Source organism: Vipera ursinii (genome assembly GCF_947247035.1).
Source record: "Vipera ursinii genome assembly, chromosome: Z".
Lineage (NCBI taxonomy): Eukaryota > Metazoa > Chordata > Lepidosauria > Squamata > Viperidae > Vipera > Vipera ursinii.
The window spans coordinates 91,783,794-91,800,186 of record NC_139517.1 but is presented as its reverse complement, the minus strand read 5'-3'; the positions used below and the strand labels follow the sequence as shown (position 1 = coordinate 91,800,186).

The 16,393-nt window shown below is 40.2% G+C and overlaps 1 protein-coding gene across 1 annotated transcript in view; it reads left to right on the top strand.

Annotated features, from left to right (window-relative positions):
* Positions 1-6,406: 6,406 nt before the first annotated feature.
* The window catches only part of SP4 (Sp4 transcription factor), a 30,728-nt gene continuing 20,741 nt past the window's right edge, over positions 6,407-16,393 (top strand). The window contains exons 1-2 of the mRNA XM_083377878.1: positions 6,407-6,639; positions 6,911-8,441. Coding sequence (XP_083234004.1) covers positions 6,523-6,639; positions 6,911-8,441 — 1,648 coding nt within the window. The 5' untranslated portion in view covers positions 6,407-6,522. The remainder of the gene's footprint in view (positions 6,640-6,910; positions 8,442-16,393) is intronic.

The window sequence follows — 16,393 nt, the reverse complement described above, 5'->3', positions numbered from 1 at the left end:
TTTCAAGCCGCTGTGATAGTTTTTGGCTGTAGAATCAGTTCACATATTGAACATGCATAGGTTTCCCCCCCAGCTTTTATTTTGAGAAGTTATTGGGGAATTAAATAACATTAAAGTTCTTTGCAGTTGAAGTGTATAATGCCTTTAGCTAAACAGGAAATGCAATGAACTGTTCAAGTTTCATCTCAAGGTTACATTCAATAATACCCTTGTCAGGTATTGTTGTGATTATGTTAATCTTTGATGATTTATCTTTACTGAAAAATATTTAATTGACCTGTAAACACATGAATCCAAGGATTGGATACAGGTTAAAAAAAAAGAATCATTTTAGAGTCCTATGGTCAGGACCCCATCACACCAGGCAATGGTATAGCTGAAAAGAAAATTATTTCAGTAAGGTAAAAGTTTTAGTTCAATAATCTAGTTCTTTTCAAGTTCCAAGTCAAGGAAATCTTTTAGAACTAGCAGTCTGAGTCATACTTGATGGATGTACATAGGATCTACGATAAATTGACTTCCTATAGATCACTTTTTTATGAAGGTGCAGAAGTGTAGTGTTCTCTACTGGAAAAACAATTGTTGGTAGTTTACTATAAACAGGTAGACCTTGACTTACAACCATCCATTAGGCCCGGGTACAGCATGGAGATGGCATTGGTCTCGCTGGTGAATGATCTCTGGCGGGCTTGGGACAGGGGTTGTTCCTCTGTCCTAGTCTTGTTAGACCTCTCAGCGGCTTTTGATACCATCGACCATGGTATCTTGCTGCGGCGTCTCAGGGGGTTGGGAGTGGGAGGCACAGTTCTTCAGTGGTTCTCCTCCTACTTTCTGGGACGTTCGCAGTCGGTGTTGGCAGGGGGGCAGAGGTCGACCTTGAGGCCTCTCGTTTGTGGAGTTCCTCAGGGATCGGTCCTCTCGCCCCTCCTTTTCAACATCTATATGAAGCCTCTGGGTGAGATCATTTGTGGTTTTGGAGTTGGTTATCATCAGTATGCTGATGATACCCAGCTTTTTATTTCAACCCCAAACCACCCCAGTGATGCCCTCGACGTGATGTCCCGTTGCCTGGAGGCGGTCCGGGTCTGGATGGGGAGGAACAGGCTTCAGCTCAACTCTGACAAGACTGAGTGGCTGTGCGTGCCGGCATCTCGGGAAATGCAGATTATTCCATCTCTTACTATGGGGGGTGAGTTATTACCCCCCGTAGAATGGGCTCGTAACTTGGGGGTCCTCCTAGATTCACAGCTCTCCTTAGAAGATCTGTGACTAGGGCGGCCTTCGCCCAGGTTCGCCTGGTGCGCCAGTTGCGGCCCTATCTGGACCGGGATGCCTTGCGTAGTCACTCATGCGCTCGTGACCTCTCGTTTGGACTACTGCAACGCTCTCTACATGGGGCTGCCCTTGAGGACCACTCGGAGGCTTCAACTGGTGCAGAATGCAGCCGCGTGAGTGGTGTTGGGGGTCTCCCGATACTCCCATGTTACACCTCTGCTCCACGAGCTGCATTGGCTGCCAGTTGCCCTCTCGGTGAGATTTAAGGTGCTGGTAATGACCTATAAAGCCCTACATGGCATGGGTCCGGATTACCTACGGCAGCACCTGCTGCCGGCGTCAACTTCCCTCCGTCCAGTGCGCTCCCACAGAGGGCCTCCTCAGGGTGCCTCCGATCAGAGAATGTCGATTGGTGGCCCCCAGGGGGAGGGCGTTCTCTGTGGGCGCGCCAGACCTATGGAACCGCTTGCCGGTTGAGCTCCTGATGGCCCCCGACCTTCGCTCTTTCCAACGCGATCTAAAAACCTATCTATTTGAACAATCCGGCCTGGTCTGATGGGTTTGAGGTTTGGGTTTGGTTTTAACATAGTTTTTAATTATTGTATTATATTGGGCATAATTATTTAATTTTTTTAACTTTTGTATTTTGTATTTCGATATTTATTGCCCTGTACACCGCCCTGAGTCCTTCGGGAGAAGGGCGGTATAAAAATTTAATTAATTAATTAATAAATAAATAAATAAATAAATAAATAAATAAATAAATAAATAAATAAATAAACAACAGCACTGAAAAAGGGGACTTATTACCATTTTTCACTCTTACGACTGTTGCAGCACCCCATGGTCAAGTGATCAAAATTTGGATACTTGGCAACTGGCTCATATCTATGAAGTTGCAGTGTCCTGGGGTAATGTGATCACTTCTTGCAACCTTCAGACAAGCAAAGTCAAATTCATTTCACAAGGGTGCTACTAACTTATCAATTGCAGTGGTTCACTTAACTATTGCAAGAAAAATCATCAAATGGGGCAAACCTCATTTAATAACTGTCTACGTAGTAACAGAAATTTTGGATTCAATTGTGGTAAGTCGAGGACCACCTATACCCCAAGAGGTTAAGGGAATCAACTAAGGGTTCAGTGATGGTAAACTATGTTTGCCTCCCCTTTGCAAATAAATTTGTCCCCTCTACTTTGGCTTTAATATACAAATGGCATTAAAGGTATTCAAAAAAGCAATCTGGCTAAATCTCTGAACCTCTAGCTCTGTGGCAAAGCTGCATCATGGCTGGATTGTTCTCAGGTCCAGTTTGGTTGTAAAGAGAATTGAGATATTAAACAATATACTAGGCCCAGATTACAGAAGAAAACTTCAGGCTGTCTTGTATGACAGAGAAATAATAATGTGTCTATTGAGAGAGGGAATCAGATTTCCCAGCTAATTTTAGAAAAAAATATGATTTGCCCAATAAAAGATAATGGGCCAGAAAATAATATTTAAAATGTCAGGGAAGATTTACACCTACAGAAAAGAAAGTCTGGTCCAAAAAATCAGATGGTAAAACTAACAAAGAAGTGCTATCAGTAAACTATTATTTTTTAAAAACTACTATCTCCTTTTTTGAACCTGCCATGTATTTTTGGTTTGCAGATAATTGGGGTCACAAAGACATCTATGAGTATGCCTCATTAAATAATCATTATAATGGTTAAGTCTATTTTACCAGTACATGGATATTAGTCCTTGAACACAATTGCTGATGTCCTCATGATAGTAAATCAGGGCTCTCCATCTGCTTACGCCTGCTTAAGGAGTAATGTGTGCTATGAAGTAAAAATGCTGTTTTACCATGCATCCAGTTTAAGAAAACAAAGCAAGACCATCATACACGCAGAAGTTGCTGAAAAGAGTTTTATAAAGTGTGGTCAGAATGCAGCTAGTTATGACCAATAGTTTAAGACATAACATCCAATAGTTTCCTGGTGGCTATTATATAGATGTATTTTGTATGTTAAAGTTAAATGTGTAATTTATTACTGGGAGATTTGGAATTCGTACAAAGTAAAAATATGAAGGAATATTAAAATATGTGAGGAGTTGAATGTAGTGGCAATGCAGAAGAACATTGTTATTTTAAGTTTAGTGACATATTTTGATTTCTCCTTCATATTAAGAGAAGTCTAGAAGTTTAGAGGCCATTCTCAGCTAACTAGCTTGTTTTTCACTCTTGCTTGCTATACCAAGAGGGAATCTTCAGTTTCAAAGCTTTTCCCCTTAAGAAAGTCTCACAATTTTGATTCCAATCCTCAGTATCATATGCTAGCCGGTCAAGGTGAGGTCTTGCAGTCCTGACCAATACAAGGCCATGGTGTCCTGACCTTGGTTTTGATAGAAACTGCAGGGTAGTTAATTGTTGGATGCTTTTGCATGTAACCTACAGTTGGAAACTGTGAAAACAGGCTTCTCTTAGAGTACCTCTGGTGTTGTTATTAAGGAGCTCCTGGCAGCTTGTAAGAGAGTGAAATCCTAACTTGTTTGGTATGTATGCTTTCCATGTTATGCTTTTAAATCTGTATACTTAGTTAATAATAAAGCTTAAGATCCCTTTATTTAGTGGAGTGTTTAACATCTCTGGATTCAATTGAATGAAGCACCTGGGCACCTGATCACTGTCCTGACATTTGGGAAAACAATCATTGATCTTTTACTAGTGTACAATGAAGAGGGATTGACACTTGATTGAGATGGCTAATGCACTACAAATGAGCTTTATTCTTCAAATTCAGATGAAACAAAATTACAAGTTAAGCTAGTCAACAAACTAAGTTATCAAGTCTAGGTTGCAATAGCATATAATTTGCTTAAATGATAGTTGTTAGCATTTTAAGTCATCGTATTTCCAAACTAAAGAACAGCTCTAGAGATTAAAAAGATGCAGACTGATCAAGAATGCCTTTTAAAAGCTCTCTAAAGTTCTTTGCTATCGTTATAGAAATTATTTTAACCAGTTCAAACCTATTGCTGCCAAACTGCAATCTTATTTATTAAATTTGCGTGCCACCCATCTTAACCTACACAGCTTATTTTGGGTTTTTTTAACAATAAGAAAACTAGGTAACACTATCATACGTTTTGAATGTCTTACTATCACTGTCACTTTTTCTGGCTTGTGAAAAAGTTTTTGCCCACCAATTGATTACATCAGCTGTATTGTATTTTTTCCCCACTAAACAGTTCAGGATTATTACTTGATGATTGAAAGCTACTGTTGGGAATTTGCTATGGCACAATCACAAGAATATTGCACCAATTGACTTCCCTCTGCAGGGAACATAAATTTGAGAATTTGGGATTTCAATACTGAGGTGTTGGGGGATGTAGTCCTATCCTTTGTAGTTTGACTCACATTCTGAGTATTTGTTATTTTTGTGGTTAAAATATGTCTCCAAAATATCAGGTGACGCTAGACACTAACATCTATAGCCTTCTCTATGCTTGACATTTCTAAAACCAGGGAGGCTATGTCCCGTGGTAACCCGCCCTGCGAAAGAATCAACCAGCGGATGACACAGATCAGCATAAACGAGGGCATCGCGCAGACGTTCTAGAGAACTGTTAATACACAAGGTACAGTAAAGCCTAACTGATGGCATCTGGTCTGCTTTGCGCACGCGCTATGCTGAGAACTACAAATCCCGGTATGGATTGTGCACCTTTACAGCCAATCACAAACCTTTTTTAAAAATAAAAAACCTAAAACGCAGCCTTGAATTCGGACGGCAGGGTATAGCACTTTTCCCTTTTTTTAAAAAAAATTTTTTTTTTCACTAGGGCTGCAGCACATAAGTAACCTAAATTGGCACAAGGAAGATACGGATCCGTCTCGACCAATAATTAGAAGGTTCAAGACCTTTGGTAAAAAGGGAGAACAGAGTCCGGCGGCACTTTTTTCCCCGCGCTTTAAAGAACAGAAGTTCTTTCGGGTTCCTATTCCATTTGTTCTCGACTTCGCCGAAGCATGTCAATCAGCAACAAATTCGCTTGAGAGATAGGGGCGGGCTGAGAAGCCAAGCCCTTCGGTGTCGCCCCACCCTTAATCCCGCCTCCCCTCTCCTTTTTGCTATGGGGAGAACGCGGCCGAGAGAGAGGGGCAAAAGCGAGCCCCTTCGCCTGGTTTCTTTCCCCTAGCACCTGCTGTGGTGGTGGTGGGGGAACCCTTTCCCTCAGACTAGCCGTTTGCGGTCTTTGCGGCCGCAGGCCCTCCCTACAAGCTGACCTGCTTTCAAGCCCGGCTCCGGCTCGCGCCCGGCTCCATCCTAGCACCGCCCTCGCTCCTCCCCCTCGCCTTCCCTCCCTCCCCCGCCCCTTCTTCTCCTTCAGGCCAGCTGCCGCTTGCTTCGCTTGGATCCTCGGTGTGTGGGGGGGTCAGCCTAGGCGTCCCCGGGCCCCGCCCTCCTCCCTCCCCTCCTTCGTCCGGCTCTAAGTTGTCAATCAGGCGCCAGGGTTGAGATAGGCGACGGCAGCGGGCGGAGACGGGCAGCTACGCCACAGCCCAGCGGCGGCCATTCGTGGAAAAATAGGCCGACCTGCTCCTCCCAGCTCCGGCAGCGACCGGCCTTCTCTCGCCGCTACCCCCAGCACCCCGCCCTCCGTCCCTCCCCTCCCTCCTCCTCGAGCCGCGCCTCAGCGGGCGTTAATGCGGGATGAGCGGTACGTAGCCCCCCTCCTTCCCTCCCGCCTGCGCTGCCTTCCCGCGCCATCCCACCCAGCCGCCTCGTTCCTCCCCAAGTCCCTTTATCTGCCCTCCCTCCTTTTTCTCTCTTCCATTCCTTTTTTCTTTCCTAACCCTCCTCCTGTGTACATCCATCCATCCCTCCTTCGCTTCTGTTTCCTCCCATTTTCTCCTCCCCTGCACCTCCCTTCTCCTGCCCCTAAAGCATCCTGGGCCACTCAGTAGCCGTGGATGCTTTAGGGGCAGGAGGAGGGGGAGGGTTGTGGGTGGTTTTTTCCCCCTCTGCCTTACAGTCTCCGATAGCAGAAACCAATCAAAACTCCCCTTTCTGGGCGTTCATCGCCAGCCCCTGTAGGCCGGGTTTAAAACCACGTTTCTTGTGTCTCCCTGTTTTCCACTGGAGAAGTGGACAGTAGCTTTCCACTAGCAAAAGCATGGAGGACCAGGGGTCGGTGAGAACGTTCTGATTATTTTCTGTGCAAAAATAGGCGTGTAGGATGATGCTTAATCAATGTTTCTTTTTTTATTTTTTGAAGATCAAAAGAAGGAGGAAACTATGCCTTCCGAGGGAGAGAAATCTCCTGAGGCTGAGAACAACAATAAGAACAAAAAAACTGGAGCTTCTCAGGTAAAATGTCTAAAAAGTGGAGGAAAACAAGAGGGAGGGAGGGAGGGAGATGGCAAACATTATATGTATTTCCAGATGGGATGGATTTTTATCAAAATTTAGAGGTTCTTGAAAGTCTTCAGCAGAAGGAAGAAATTATTAGCTGAGTGGGTAATTTCCTATTTAACACCTTTCTATAATTTTATGGTTAGGTAATTTTTTTAATATGTAGAATGCTGTTACTGCTATTCTTTTATAGTTTAGGTCCTAATACACATAATATTTTTGTTAGGATTCTCAGCCCTCCCCTCTGGCTCTGTTGGCAGCAACCTGCAGTAAAATAGGAACTCCTGGTGAGAATCAATCAACTGGGCAACAGATTATTATAGATCCAAGTCAAGGTTTGGTTCAGCTTCAGAGCCAACCACAGCAATTGGAATTAGTGACAACTCAACTTGCTGGAAATGGTTGGCAACTTGTTGCAGCTCCTCCTGCTTCAAAAGAAAACAACAACCAGCAAACATCTTCTGTTATTTCAACTATAGCAAGTCCTTCCAATAGCAACAATGGAAATGTATCTCCCTCAAAAACTAAGTCAAGTAATTCTTCTGGAGTAACTCCAGGACAATTTCAAGTCATCCAAGTTCAGAATTCAGGTGGTAGCATTCAGTACCAAGTGATTCCACAAATTCAGACAACAGAAAGTCAACAAATTCAGATAAATCCTGCTAATGCCACAGCTCTGCAAGATTTACAGGGTCAGATTCAGCTTATTCCTGCAGGGAATAATCAAGCTATTATTGCAACTGCAAATAGGACAGCTTCTGGAAATTTTATTGCTCAGAATTTGGCAAATCAAACAGTGCCTGTCCAGATTAGGCCTGGTGTTTCTATTCCATTGCAGCTACCTATTGCTGGTACTCAGGCTCAAGTTGTAACTTCATTGCCTATAAATATTGGGGGAGTGACTCTAGCGTTACCTGTAATAAATGTTGCAACAGGTGGTAGTTCTGGACAAGTTGTCCAATCCACTGATAGTGGGCTATCCAATGGAAACCAGCTGTTGTCCACACCTGTCACAACAACTTCTGTTAGTGCTATGCCTGAATCTCCTACTTCCACTTGCACAACCACAGCCTCCACAGCATTAACAGGCAGTGAAACATTAGTTAATACTGGAGAAACAGGTCAGTATGCAAGCACAGCAAATAGTTCTGAAACTAGTACTGAAGAAGCTCAAACTACCACATCTGAAACAGAGGCACAAAATTCTAGTCAGCTTCAATCCAATGGATTGCAAAATGTACAGGATCAGTCAAATTCACTACAACAGGTTCAAATAGTAGGTCAGCCTATTCTCCAGCAGATCCAGATCCAACAGCCTCAGCAGCAGATCATTCAAGCAATTTCTCCACAATCTTTCCAGCTTCAGTCAGGACAAACTATCCAGGCTATTCAGCAACAGTCACTGCAAAATGTTCAGCTGCAAGCAGTGAGTCCAACACAAGTACTCATTAGAGCACCAACTTTAACCCCATCAGGACAAATCAGCTGGCAGACAGTACAAGTCCAAAATCTTCAAAGTCTTTCAAATCTCCAAGTTCAAAATGCTGGGTTACCCCAGCAGTTAACTATTACCCCTGTATCTTCAAGTGGTGGTACAATTGCTCAAATAGCACCAGTAGCTGTTGCTGGCACACCAATAACACTTAATGCTGCTCAGATTGCTTCAGTGCCTAATCTTCAAACAGTAAGTGTGGCCAACTTGGGTGCTGCAGGTGTTCAAGTGCAAGGAGTGCCAGTCACTATTACAAGTGTTGCAGGTAAGTTCTATCTTTTTGCAAGCATTACAGTGCAGGTAGTCTTTGACTTAACAGTTCGTTTAGTGACTGTTCAAACTTACAACCAATTGCTTTTCCAGGAAGAACTATTCATTATGAATAAATAATCCTGGAAAAACCTGCTTATGAATGAAAAATGAATTAATGAGTTCCATTTTGAATTGAGTTAGTAATACTATAAATAGTATAAGAGTCAGTCACCATTTCTTAATTAAGAAAGTGATCTACAAAGTATGGAAGAGATGCATTTTCTTTACCTGCATTGTAGATAATAGATATGCATTTATATAAACATGGTCGTCTCTTGGTAAGAAAAATATTTGACTCAAAAGTTGACAATTTTTTAAGAGAATCAGATGAATTCTTTCCAAAAGAATTTATAAGAATTATTTTGTCATTTCTCCTATAGATGCAGTGATTAAAAACTTTATTGCTTTAAGTGATAGTTTTTCTTTTTTAAAAATCCACTGTCAAAATATGGTTATTTATAATTACTTGGAGGAAAAAATAGTGGAAGAAAAACATACATAATTTCAAGCACAGGTCATATTTAACTATTAATTTCAACTGCATACATTCTTTCACTTTTTACATAATGAAATTATGTAAAAAAGTTTATGTAGTTTTAGACTACAGTACAGTACATTTTGATCTAGTAAGTAGTTTTGAATATTACATTTCAAAAAATTGCTGATACTGTGAATTTATTATATAATGTGAAGAATGATTACTAAAATCCTCATCTATTCCTTTTTACTCTTTCATAGGAAGATAACTTTGGATTGAATGCAAAACAAAGAATATATTATATGTACCCATTCTTCTATAAGAATGTGACTAACCATGATTTTGCTTCTGCCTTGCCTGACTCCACGATTATTACTATACATATTTCAGAACTGTCTTTTCCATCAGTATATTGGTGAAATGTCTTATCAGTACAACATTTTCATTTTTGCAAACAAGATCCAGAAATTCATATGGCTCCCATCCTTAAATTGTTCAGGAAACTATTAATGACCTGGTTGTTCTCCCAGGCCTTGGATGACAGTGATTTTTTTTAAATCCCATTTATATCCCGCCCTTCTCCGAAGACTCAGGGCGGCTTACAATCTAAGAAGCACAAATCAATGTGCTTAGCAATAGCCTTCATTCTATGTATATGACTGCTTATTAGGGCTTTCGCTCCCCCCCCAAGCGGCATTTTTACAAAGTCAGCTTATTGCCCCCAACAATCTGGGTCCTCATTTTACCTACCTCGGAAGGATAGAAGGCTGAGTCAACCTTGAGCCTGGTGGGACTCAAACCTGCACTAATTTCAGGCAGCTGGTGTTATTTAAGCAGGCATTAGCCCACTGCTCCACTAAGGCTCTTTGGGAGGGCTTCTACATTTCCCCTGTTTTGTTTTGATTTGATTTGAGTATTTTGCTCTTATGCTCATTTGCATCATTGTTGTTATTAGCTGCGAAGTCGTTTCTGACCCATCGCGACCCTATGGACAACGTTCCTCCAGGCCTTCCTGTCCTCTACCATCTTCTGGAGTCCATTTAAGCTCACGCCTACTGCTTCAGTGACTCCATCCAGCCACCTCATTCTCTGTCATCCCCTTCTTCTCTTGCCCTCAACCTTTCCCAACATTAGGCTCTTCTCCAGTGAGTCCTTCCTTCTCATTAGGTGGCCAAAGTATTTGAGTTTCAACTTCAGGATCTGGCCTTCTAAAGAGCAATCAGGGTTGATCTCCTCTAGGACTGACCTCTTTGATCGCCTTGCAGTCCAAGGGACTCGCAGGAGTCTTCTCCAGCACCATAGTTCAAAGGCCTCAATTCTTTGGCGCTCAGCCTTTTTTATTGTCCAACTTTCACTGCCATACATTACATCTGGGAAGACCATAGCCTTGACTATATGCACTTTTGTTGACAGGGTGATGTCTCTGCTTTTTAGTGTGCTGTCTAGATTTGCCATGGCTTTTCTCCCGAAGAAAAGGGTCTTTTAATTTGTTGGCTACAGTCCCCATGTGCAGTGATCTTGGAGCCCAGGAAAATAAAATCTATTACTACCTCCATTTCTTCCCCATCTATTTGCCAGGAATTGAGAGGGCCGGATGTCATGATCTTGGTTTTCTTAATGTTAAGTTTCAACCCAGGTTTTGCACTCTCCTTCTTCACCCGCAACAAGAGGCTCTTTAGTTCTTCTTCACTTTCTGCCATTAGAGTGGTATCATCTGCATATCTTAGCTTGCTGATATTTCTTCCGGCAATCTTAATTCCAACTTTTGATTCATCTAGCCCTGCCTTTCTCATGATGTGCTCTGCATATAAATTAAATAGGCAGGGCGACAGTATACAGCCTTGCCGGACTTCTTTCCCAATTTTCAACCAATTATTGGTTCCATGTCCAGTTCTCACTGTTGCTTCTTAGCCCACATATAGGTTTCTCAAGAGACAAATAAGTTGGTTTAAGAACTCTTTAAGAACTTGCCACAGTTTGTTATGATCCACACAATCAAAGGCTTTAGCATAGTCAATGAAGCAGAAGTAGATGTTTTTCTGGAACTCCCTAGCTATCTCCATGATCCAGCGTATTTTGGCAATTTGATCTCTAGTTCCTCTGCCTCTTCGAAATCCTGCCTGTACTTCTGGTAGTTCTCGATCCACATACTGCTGGAGTCTAGCTTGTAGGATTTTAAGCATAACTTTACTAGCATGAGAAATGAGTGCAATGGTGCGATAGTTTGAACATTCTTTGGCACTGCCTTTCTTTGGAATTGGAATGTAAACTGATCTTTTTCTAATCCTGTGGCCACTGTTGAGTTTTCCAAATTTGCTGGCAAATTGAGTGTAGCACTTTTACTGCATCATCTTTTAAGATTTTGAATAGCTCAGCTGGAATACTCCTCTACTAGCTTTGTTGTTGCTCAGCTTTTCTAAGGCCCACTTCACATTCTAGGATGTCTGGCTCGAGGTCAGTGACCACCTCATTGTGATTATCAGGGACGTTAAGCTCATTCTTGTATAGTTCTTCTGTGTAATTTTGCCACCTCTTAATCTCTTCTGCCTCTGTTAGGTCCCTGCCATTTTGGTCCTTTATCGTGCCCATTTTTGCATGAAACGTTCCCTTCATCTCTCCAATTTTCTTGAAAAGATCTCTGGTCCTCCCTATTCTATTGTTTTCTTCTATTTCTTTGCACTGTTCATTTAAGAAGGCATTCTTATCTCTTCTAGCTATCCTCTGGAATTCTGCATTCAATTGGGCATATCTTTCTTTTTCTCCCTTGCCTTTACTTCCCTCTTTTCCTCAGCTATTTGCAAAGCTTCCTCAGACAACCATTTTGCTTTCTTGCATTTCTTTTCCTTTGGGATGGCTTTAGTTGCTACCTCTTGTACAATGTTGTGAACCTCTGTCCATAGTTCTTCAGGCACTCTGTCTATCAGATCTAATTCCTTAAATCTATTTGTCACCTCTACTGTATATTCAACAGGGATCTGATTTAATTCATCCCTGAGTGGCCTAGTGCTTTTCCCTACTTTCTTCAGTTTAAGCCTAAACTTTGCAATGAGAAGCTCATGGTCTGAGCCACAGTCAGCTCCTGGTCTTGTTTTTACTGACTGTATAGAGCTGCTCCATCTTTGGCTGAAGAGCATATAGTCAATCTGATTTCTGTGTTGACCGTCTGGTGATGTCCATGTGTAGAGCCGTCTCTTGGGTTGTTGGAAAAGAGTGTTTGCTATGACCATCATATTCTCCTGACAAAATTCTATCAGCCTGTGCCCTGCTTCATTTTGTGCTCGAAGGCCAGACTTGCCTGTTATTCCGGTTATCTTTTGGCTTCCTACTTTAGCATTCCAATCCCCCATGATGATAAGGACATCATTTTTGGGTGTTAGTTCTATAAGGTGCTGTAGGGCTTCATAGAACTGGTCAACTACATCCTCTTCAGCACTGGTGGTTGGGGCACAGACTTGGACTACTGTGATATTGAATGGTTTGCCTTGGATTCGAACTGAGATCATTCAGTCATTTTGAGGATAGTATCCCAGTATTGCTTTTCCTACTATTTTATTGACTATGAAGGCTACTCCATTTCTTCTGAGGGATTCTTGCCCGCAGTAGTATACCTGATGGTCATCTGAATTAAATTCACCCATTCCTGTCCATTTTAGTTCGCTGATACTTAAGATATCGATGTTCAGCCTTGTCATCTCTTGTTTGACCAGGTCCAGCTTTCCTTGATTCATGGATCTTACATTCCAGGTTCCTATGGAGAAAAAATCTTTACAGCATCGGACTTTCCTTTCACCACCAGACACATCCAGAGCTGAGTGTCCTTTCGGCTTTGGCCCAGTCGCTTCATTCTTTCTGGCGCTACTAGTACTAGCCCTCTGCTCTTCCCCAGTAGCATATTGGACACCTTCTGACCTGAGGGGCTCATCTTCCAGCGTCATTTCGTTTTGCCTTTTGGTACTGTCCATAGAGTTTTCATGGCAAAGATACTGGAGTGGGTTGCCATTTCCTTTTCCAGTGGATCACGTTTTGTCAGAACTCTCTGCTATGACCTTTTCCGTCTTGGGTGGTCCTGCACAGCATAGGTCATAGCTTCTCTCTCTCTCTCTCTCTCTCTCTCTCTCTCTCTCTGTGTGTGTGTGTGTATACATATATGTGTGTGTGTGTATATATATATATATGTATGTATGTACAGTCATGGCCGAAATTGTTGGCACCCCAGAAATTTTTCCAGAAAATCAAGTATTTCTCACAGAAAAATATTGCAGGAACACATGTTTTGCTATACACAGGTTTATTCCCTTTGTGTGTATTGGAACACAACAAAAAAGGGAGGGAAAAAAGCAAATTGGACATAATGTCAAAACAAAACTCCAAAAATGGGCTGGACAAAATTATTGGCCTGGAGCAGTTTGCAAAGGAAGAGTGGTCCAAAATTCTGGGTGAGAGGTGTAAGAAGCTTATTGATGGTTATAGGAAGCGACTGATTTCAGTTATTTTTTCCAAAGGGTGTGCAACCAAATATTAAGTTAAGGGTGCCAATAATTTTGTCCAGCCCATTTTTGGAGTTTTGTTTGACATTGTCCAATTTGCTTTTTCTCCCTCCCTTTTTTTGTTGTGTTCCAATACACACAAAGGGAATAAACCTGTGTATAGCAAAACATGTGTTCCTGCAATACTTTTCTGTGAGAAAATACTTGATTTTCTGGAAAAATTTCTGGGGTGCCAACAATTTCGGCCATGACTGTATGTATGTTAAATGTTTGTTAAGCATTCAGAATACACTTGCTTAGTCCCAGACACGGGACAAATCTTATTTCCTGTTTCAGCCTAGCCCAAGACCATCTACAGGCAGTAGCCACAGCAGTGGCAGCTCATATTTGTGTAAAAAATTTTTGGCTTGCTAACAAAGAATAAAGGGAGACCAATATGATCATTTCAAACTTATTTGTTCTCATCAGTCAGTATATGTATGTATGTATGTATGTATGTATGTATATCAAACACAGTTGGAGTTAATCCTTTTTGGTGCCTTCATCTGTCAGAATTGTACATAACAATAATAAGCCAAAGCAGCAGTGTTCTCTTAGTGTATGAAGTAAGAACAACTTGAAAAAAAATATGTACTTTTTAAAAACTATGTTAATGAACTTCAATAAAATATAACACTGTCTACAGTATAATAATTTGGAAAATAAACTGTGTATTCTCTCCTAGCATAAAATGTGCTCTCAAACGTAATAGATTTGAAACCATGTATGTGAAGTGAATATAGTAGAACTTTGACATTTTGCTCATAAATGATAAGATAATAAAAAGGTACATAGTTTGGCTTATGCATTGTAGGCCTTCAATGGTGGTATATTTTTGTTGTCCTTTTGATTTTTAATGATGGTGTGCTTCGTTACTTTAAAAAATTTGAATGCTGTATTAGAAGTTCTTCATATCAAACAGCAAAGAGGAGTAATTATTGAGAGGGTATGAATCTTTTATAATGCAGGATTTCATAAATATAGCTGGAAAATATAATTTAACAGATAAACAGCTACAACCATGGGTTTATAATTTCAGGTACTGACTTGCAGCAAAGTTCTTTAAAAAGGTTATGTTTGTATATCTTTTAATATAGACAGATTTCACAATCTGAGAAATCTAAAAATTTATAATAGAGAAATGATTACTTACCAAGAATAACATTATCAATATTAAGATCATGCAGTATATTTTATGAATCTAGGTCTTTAAATATATGCTGGTTAGTCTGATTACTATAAATTTACTTGTTTTAAATACTTTATACAAAGATCATGTGCTCATTTTCCTAGAGTTCCATTAACTGACTAAACAAGAAGTATAAATAGTTTTGACAATAATGCCTAAGCATTCTATCTATTTAGGTATAAACTTCTAATATTTTACTCCACATGAATCAAGAGAACCAGATTTCTCAAGACAATTCCAGTAAATGCAGTAACACAATTGTCTAAAAATTAAAATTAAATTGACACAAGTACATTTTTCACTACTCATCTACTTAAAAAAAGCAGTGCAGAAGAGAAGGCTTACTTGAAGTTTTTAAAATTAGTTTTAAATATGATATTTAGTAGCACTCTGAAATTATAATCTATTACCCCATAGCCAATCATTTACTATTCTCATAGCCAGTCATTTTACTATTTTCCATGTGTAAACAAATTACTTCTTAATGTGCTTTGATGTTTATTGCTTATGTTGATTTGTAGTATATCATTTTCTCTCTTCAGATTTCAGTGCAACATTATAGTTTTAACCAAACTAATCGTGACGTTGAGTGGTGTCTCAAATGTTCAAATTAAGTCAATTGGAGGAAATTCAAAATTCTCTTAACATATTGGAAATTATTGGAAATGGAAAAAGATTCATGTCCACCTTTGTTCAATATAAGCATATAGTTGGAGCACTCTGTTTTCCATCTTTTATTCTACATAAGAATGTTGGTAGTGTTTCTTATTGCATAAATTATTATATGCAAGTTGACTAATGATCAGAATTGAGTCCCAAATTTTTGTTGCTAAACAACACATTTTTAAGTGAGCTTTGCCCCATTTTATATCTGTCTTGACACAGTTGTTAAGTGAATCACTGAGGTTCTTTAATTGGGAACATGGTTGTTAAGTAAATTTGGTTTCCCCAATGACTTTTCTTGTCAGAAGGTCACAAAAGTTGATCACATGCCCCCAGAACACTGCGACCATCATAAACACATGGCAGTTGCTAAGCATCGAAAGTTTGTACACATGACCATGGGGATGCTGCAATAGTCATAAGTCACATTTTTTCAGTGCCGTTGTAACTTTGAACAGTCACGAAATGAATGACTCAAGAGCTACCTTGCTATAGCGCCTGTCTAATTTTTGCCTCTCTTCCCATATAACTAATATTTGAAGTGTGAAACATCATGGAAAAAGAATTGTTTCTGGAAACATGGTTTAGGTTTAAACCATGTCTACTAAAAGATAATATAATAACAATATATGTCATTATTATGTATTATGTTTCCAACTTTCCAAATACTGTAAGACCAACTTTACAAAAGATACCAGGTTGAGAAAGGATGATCTGTAACAAAGTGACATCATTATATTTTAAGGGAAGCTTGTTCCATTTATATAAATTTACAGAAATATATTTAAATTAAGCACACTAAGATTCTATGTGTAAAAAAAGCTGTGTGTAAAAGAATTCAGAGTGCTGAATTTTTTTGTTGCAAAAGTAGAGGAAAAATAGGATGAGTAAAAGTGAACCAGGAAAATATTTTATCTTTTGTTATGGCAAACAGATTTTTAATTTGGGATATAATTTAGAAAGAAATGCAGTATGATACAATTAAGCTCATTACTTTTAAAAATGTACTGTGCAGCTATCATGTGCAAGTTGAAGGCCTTTGTGTCAAT